The sequence below is a fragment of the Arachis hypogaea genome, chromosome 18 (assembly GCF_003086295.3).
Source record: "Arachis hypogaea cultivar Tifrunner chromosome 18, arahy.Tifrunner.gnm2.J5K5, whole genome shotgun sequence".
NCBI classification, from domain to species: domain Eukaryota; kingdom Viridiplantae; phylum Streptophyta; class Magnoliopsida; order Fabales; family Fabaceae; genus Arachis; species Arachis hypogaea.
The window spans coordinates 26,454,185-26,460,565 of NC_092053.1; the positions used below are offsets into that span (position 1 = coordinate 26,454,185).

The 6,381-nt window shown below is 34.4% G+C and overlaps 1 protein-coding gene across 2 annotated transcripts; it reads left to right on the forward strand.

The window, feature by feature from the left end:
• Positions 1 to 1,428: 1,428 nt before the first annotated feature.
• Positions 1,429 to 5,589, forward strand: LOC112772843 (phosphomevalonate kinase, peroxisomal). 2 transcript variants are annotated; one of them, XM_025817850.2, is made up of 5 exons: positions 1,429 to 2,457; positions 2,563 to 3,072; positions 3,464 to 3,564; positions 5,029 to 5,151; positions 5,269 to 5,589. In XM_025817850.2, exons 4-5 carry the CDS (start codon positions 5,098 to 5,100, stop codon positions 5,533 to 5,535), a joined length of 321 nt encoding a protein of 106 aa, XP_025673635.1. In that variant the 5' UTR covers positions 1,429 to 2,457; positions 2,563 to 3,072; positions 3,464 to 3,564; positions 5,029 to 5,097; the 3' UTR covers positions 5,536 to 5,589. The 2 variants fall into 2 exon arrangements, with proteins under 2 accessions (XP_025673635.1, XP_072082186.1); XM_072226085.1 differs by having other exon boundaries at positions 3,470 to 3,564.
• The last annotated feature ends 792 nt before the right edge of the window (positions 5,590 to 6,381 follow it).

Sequence of the window (6,381 nt, forward strand, 5' to 3'; positions counted from 1 at the left end):
ATAACTCCATCTTATTAATAAATTAAGAATAAATCTATGATAAATCAAAGTTTTATTTAAGAATTTTTTGTCGATAAATAAATGGTTATATATATGATAAAATTTATTTTTAATAATTATTTAAATAGATTAATAAATTAATTCGTAAATTAACTTAAATTAGTTTGTTTAACAGTTCGATAATACATTTTTATTTATATATATTTTTTTACCAAAAATAAGAATAAGATTCGAATCTACGACTTTTAAATAAATATGAAAAAATTATACCATTTGAGTTATAGTTTGTTGGTATACATTATTATTTATGTATATAAAAAATTATGGACATTTGTATTTTATTTTTATAGACGGGTTGGATGTCAATAATAATATTATTTTAAATTTTATTTTTTATTTTTTAAGGTTTAGATGGAAAAAAATCAGACCATTATTACAAAAGAAATCAAATTGAGTAAATGATTGAAGTAGTTACCATGTGAGAGATTAAAATAGTTATCATGTGCCAAACGCTCTCAGAGAGGCAGAAAAAAAATAGTTACATAAAATAAAATATTCCAATTATTATAACATATTATGTAGCCGGCATACCAACGCCGCCGAGAGCATGAAAGAAGTAATCTTAATCACACACTAACATTTATGTCTTTGATTCGAATCTACATGCTAATTTTTAATAGATCGACAAGCGACAATTAATATTAATTATAACCCCACACCAAATAATACTATAAGAAACTATAAAATAAAACAAAAGCCGATAAAGTGGTTGGAGAAAGAACAGTGTTGAGACTTGAGAGACAATGCAATCCACCATGACCACTACCCTTCCCAGTTACCAGTTTATGGTTTAAATACTTCCTATTTTATTTCCATGAAAAAAAAAAAACTGCCAAAAAAGCATATGAATTAGTTTTAAATCCAACTTCTGCATACCCCATTATCTTCTCTATCACATTAAAATTAAGGTACAATATATGTTTTAAATTTTCTAAACCAAATAAAAAATTACAAATAATAAGATAAAAATCACAAAATTTATATGACAATAACTGATTTAATTCAAAAATTTTGAATATTATTTAGATAAATAATAATGTTTTTATATGGAAATTGGAAAGTGAGTGAGAGTAAGATGTTTGTTTGGATTTTGGCAGCATTATTGTGAGAATGGAAAACACTAAAACAGTGTTGGGGTGTCAGATTTGTTACTCTTAGGACCCACGTGCCTCATAATAGTAGAAAAATAGTAGAAAAATAATCATTTTTACTCATAAATTTTAAGAATGCTGACAAAAATATCCATAGAAAAAAGAAACTAATATTGTACTCATTAAAGATGAGTTCAATACGACAAAAGTATTCAAATCATAAATTTTTATTGATTTTTTTAATAAAATTCCCAAATTACTCAGCATTTATCTTCAACCTCATCCTCTCTTCTTCCTTAAATCTCAAATACCTCCATTGCCACCACCTTAACCATCTTTTCTATTCTCTGCTACTCCACCAACCACCACTGTTGCCATCTTTCCACGTCGACGATGACGAAGACAACGACAAGACCTTTAGACAATTCGCCCGTTCCCACGCAGTGCTACCACCTCTGACAGCACCCACCCAAACCCCGTGGCGGCCCTAGCCACTACTAGAAAACTAGTTATTACAGACGGATATTTCCGATGGATTTTATCCCACGGAAATACAGAGAAAATTTCAGAGGGATTTTTTGTCGGAAAACCAAAAAAATGGATTAGCATAAATTACAGACAGAAAAAAAAATCCGTCGATAATTCTGTCGGAAAAATTAATTTTTTTTCCTGTGGGAAATAGTTACAGACGGAAAATCTGTGTGTAATTTAAATTTTTCGTCAGTAAATATTGAGATAACCCTAATCTTATCTCTATCCACTCGATCCATTTACACTCTACCCATATCAAATGAGCTTGTTCCTCTCTCCGTCACCGAGTTGCTTCTTCTCTCCATCACACCAGCTTCGTCCGCCGCTGTTGCCGTCGCTGACGTCACAGATCTCTCTCCGTCGTACCTTGCGTCGCACGGGCTCCCTCCGCCGCCGCATCCAACCCTAACCCCAAAGCTTCGTCGCGCTTCCAACCCTAATTCCAGAACTTCGTCGCGCTTCCAACCCCTGCTTCGCCGCTCCCTCCATCGACGCTCCCTCCGTCTCAAAGCCTCCGTCGTGCTCACTCTCTCGTAAGCCTTCAAACGTCACTCCTTCCTCCATGGCTGAAACCCGTAACGCTCTGTTTTTCCTCCTGCGTCGCCGATCTCTGTCTCCTTCTGCGTGTGGCTGTGCTGAAGCTCCATGGGAAGGATATAAAACGGATTCCATGGGTGAAGCTTAACCACAGCTACAGAAGTACCGCGAGACTCGATTGAAGCAGTACAAGAACGTAACTACGAGAACCTCTCGTTCTCGTGAGGATCTCGACAAGGTGAACACCTCAGCTGCTTCACGCTTTCACTTCTGATTCAGATGAAATTATGAATACTAATTCTAATTTGTTTTTAAACTCCCTGTTTATTTATTTATTTGGCAGGAGTGTTTGGAAGTGCAGAAGGAGAAGGCCTTCTGTATTGGCACCACTTGGGGCAATGATCACCACATGTTTGATACAATGACTGTGATGTCTTTTACCTTCATTTTTATCCCTTTGTTCTACGATACATTACATTACAAGAATGTGTTTTGTTTTATCCCTTTAGTTTTTCTATAAATTACTTATCTTCATATTCAGTGATGTGCAGATTCTCCTTACATGAAAAGGGTACTTTGTACTGTTCAATTTGTGTGTTTGTTCTATAACTTGAAAGCTTATGGTTGCTTCTTAATGACGGTGTTTCTGTTTATTTGGTTGTTTGACTTGTATTAGTTTCAGATTAGTTTTCCTTTTGCTGATATATATGTCTGCCACTAACCTCTCTTTTTAATTTAGATCTACAATTGCAGTTGTCCTGAGGTGAGCAGAAAGTATCAGTTTTCGGCATATTTAGAAATGTTTTGTTATTGGAGGAACTCAAGTGAAGTTTGGAAGTTTAGAAGATCAGGGGTATAATTGTGCTCAATCTACCTGTTACATAGAGCTCGTGAACTGTGTGAAGAATATTTTCATTCTTTTTCATTTAGTTTAGAAATGCAACTCATGATTAAGTTTTATTAGTTGCTTCAAGTTTCATGTTTTAGGCCTCTTATATATATGCTTCTGATGATGGTTTTGCAATTAAAATTTTATGGATTGGTACAATCTTCAGATTCACTTCGATGTATCAACTGTATATACATGCTTTAAGTTCACTTTAGCCCTTTATGGGGAAAAAGTGTAGCAGCATATTTTTGCTTGTCATTTGCTGTTTTTTATTTTATTTTTTGGTGTTGGAAAATCTTGTAAGATATGTGCCTTGTTTCATAACCATGACGAATATTCTTGCCCAATGATGAAGCTGAAGCATGGAGGGTCTGCGGCAAATATGGTGTCAACAGCATCGCTCTCTTTCTCAGCTTCTTTTCCTCCGAGCAATTTCTTCCAAGATTTTTGTCAAAGGTACATAGCTACACACAGCCTTTTCGTTTTCCTGGGACTCTCCCTCTCTTGTGTAATATCATTATTACTATTTGCAAACTGGAGTACCAAAAATTTAGTTCGATTTTTTCAATAGTCTGCTAATTTGAGCTGTTTTCTTGATTTATCTTAAAGTTCTGTTCAAGGAATTGCTTTTACTATGGAGATTTGAATAACTGCAGAGCACGGCTGGTTATTCCTGCTATTGGTTTTAGCATTGGATTCAAATGAATTGATTCAACAATGGGGGTTTATACTTAATCAAATCTGTTTTGCACATCATTGCTATAAACGATGATTTCAGAAATAGAAGTGAAACAAATGGTCCTAGAGCAATTAGAAAAAGGAAATAATAGCATATTACAATGCAACTAAGTAGTTGCAGCCGCCAGCCACCAGCCGCCTGAGTAGGAATCAAGAAATAACTTACATTACTTTAGATTGTGGTATATGGAAAAAGGTTTAGTTTGAGTACAATTGAGATATAATAATTTATATTGTCTTCTTTTATTTGTTAAATTTTTTGGGAGAAGTAGTGATACACTGCTAGCCAATAATAATAAACCTCTTCTCAGTTGTGTTTGTTGTGACACTACTGCAAAGGAATTGAATAAACAGACATGCAAGAGGTTATATGCAGAATCATGTTATGGATTTGGCTCACCAAGCTCTTGATGCCTGATTCTATTTCCATTGCTTATTTCATCAAACAGTTCATAACATCCATTTTCAATTATTACTTCCTTTTCCAAAAACAATAAGAAAACAAAAATAAGCTAAATTTTTTCATGAGGTATTAAATTTGGATCCTGCATTACACATTTGATTTATATGAGTGTTTTATATTCTTCCATTTCTAGAAAAAATACAAGATTATTTATTAAAGGAGCATATAAAAACAATGACTATGATGCTTCTCCAAGATTATTTATGGTTGTTCCATTTATCTCAGTTACCTTTGAGAATATGTAGTGGTTGTTGAAGTACATAACAACTAGCATAAGGTTAATTTATTATGATATGTGTAACTGGTTTAACTCATCCGCATTGATTAAAAAGGAAGTGATAATCAGCAGCCTAAGGACTAGAACATTTTGGCCTTATGGTATGTAGAGTAAACTGGTTGATAATGCTCACTGTTAAATAACTAGAACATTTTGGCCTTATGGTATGCCTTGCATTAGATTAAATTTCTACATTCCTGTTTATTAGTTATTTTAATGAGATAGGACATCTTTACTATTAGACTTATACAATTAAGTTGACTTTTGATGGGTTTGAAAGAGATTATATATCCAACTTTACTGTTTGCCTGGTTTTCAGTTTCAAGTGGTGTGACTGAATTTCTAATGCACATATGTGATATCATGTTCTTGAGACTACACTTCAGGCTCTCATGTTCTTGCTTTTCTTCTTGTGTTGATGTTGAAAATGCAATTCTCGCAGTGGATAGAGCAAGCTTCTGAACCCAACAAGGAAGCAGTTATTAAAGCATTGCTAGGTGCAAAAGAAGCTATGCTTGGGATTAGATATCATATGCGCCTAATGGGTGAGGCTGCAGGTGTTCCTGTAAGTTCCTTTCATTGATTTGACACTTATTATTAGGCTTCTTCTGTTTGAATGATGTTAATTATAAATTATATCTGCTGGTAGAATATTACTACTCTTTCCTTGCAATTCATGCAGATTGAACCAGAATCACAAACAAAACTTTTAGATGCTACACTGAACTTGGAAGGAGTGTTGTTGGCTGGAGTTCCAGGAGCAGGAGGATTTGATGCTGTCTTTGCTGTTACTTTGGGAGATTCAAGCAGCAATGTGACAAAAACATGGAGCTCACTCAATGTTCTTGCCCTTCTGGTTAAAGAAGATCCTTGTGGCGTTTCTTTAGAAAGTGCTGACCCTAGAACAAATGAAATCACTTCAGCTGTATCTTCAATTCATATTGAATAATTTATTGTAAATATTGTTTATTTTTAATACGATGAATTTGTTTATTTTGTGAAATATTATAAATATTCGAATATAAATTAGATAAAAATTTGTATTAAATTTATATTTATTTTGTATGAAAACAAGTTTATTTTGTAATTAGAAAAAGTAAAAAAAAAAATTCTATTTTACCTTACAGACGGATTTTCTGTCTGTAATCATGATTTTCCAAAGTTTAAATTACAGACAGAAAATCTGTCGAAAAATCCGTCTGTAATTACAGACGGAAAATCCGTCTGAAAATCTGTCTGTAATTACAGACAGAAAATCTGTTTGAAAATTCACCTGTAATTACAGACGAAAAATCCGTCTAAAAATCTGTCTGTAATTACAGACAGAAAATCCGTCTGAAAATTCGTCTGTAATTACAGACGAAAAATCCGTCTGTAAGTTTGTCGCCTTCAGGAAATGGAGGGAGAATTTACAGAGGAAAAATCCATCGGTAACTAGTAAAAATCCGTCGGTAATTTTCTGACGGAAAAAAATCCATCGGTAAATAATTTCCGACGGGGCTTTTACAGAGGGACAAAATCCGTCGGTAATTTCGTCGGTAACCAAAAATCCGTCTGTAATAAAGACTAAATATGTCTGTAAATCTGTCTGTATTTATCCATTTTCTAGTTGTGAGCGCCGCCTCAAGCCCATGCACAGATCACCTCTACCTTGGCATAATGGCAAGTTCAGAGTTCAGAGCCATCGGATTCAAGCTCCAACAACACCGTCGCACATAGATGCCGTAATGCCTTTCCGGCCAAGACCCCCGTCCAGTGCCGCCACAAGATGGAGAAGCTCTGGAAGCGATACTGA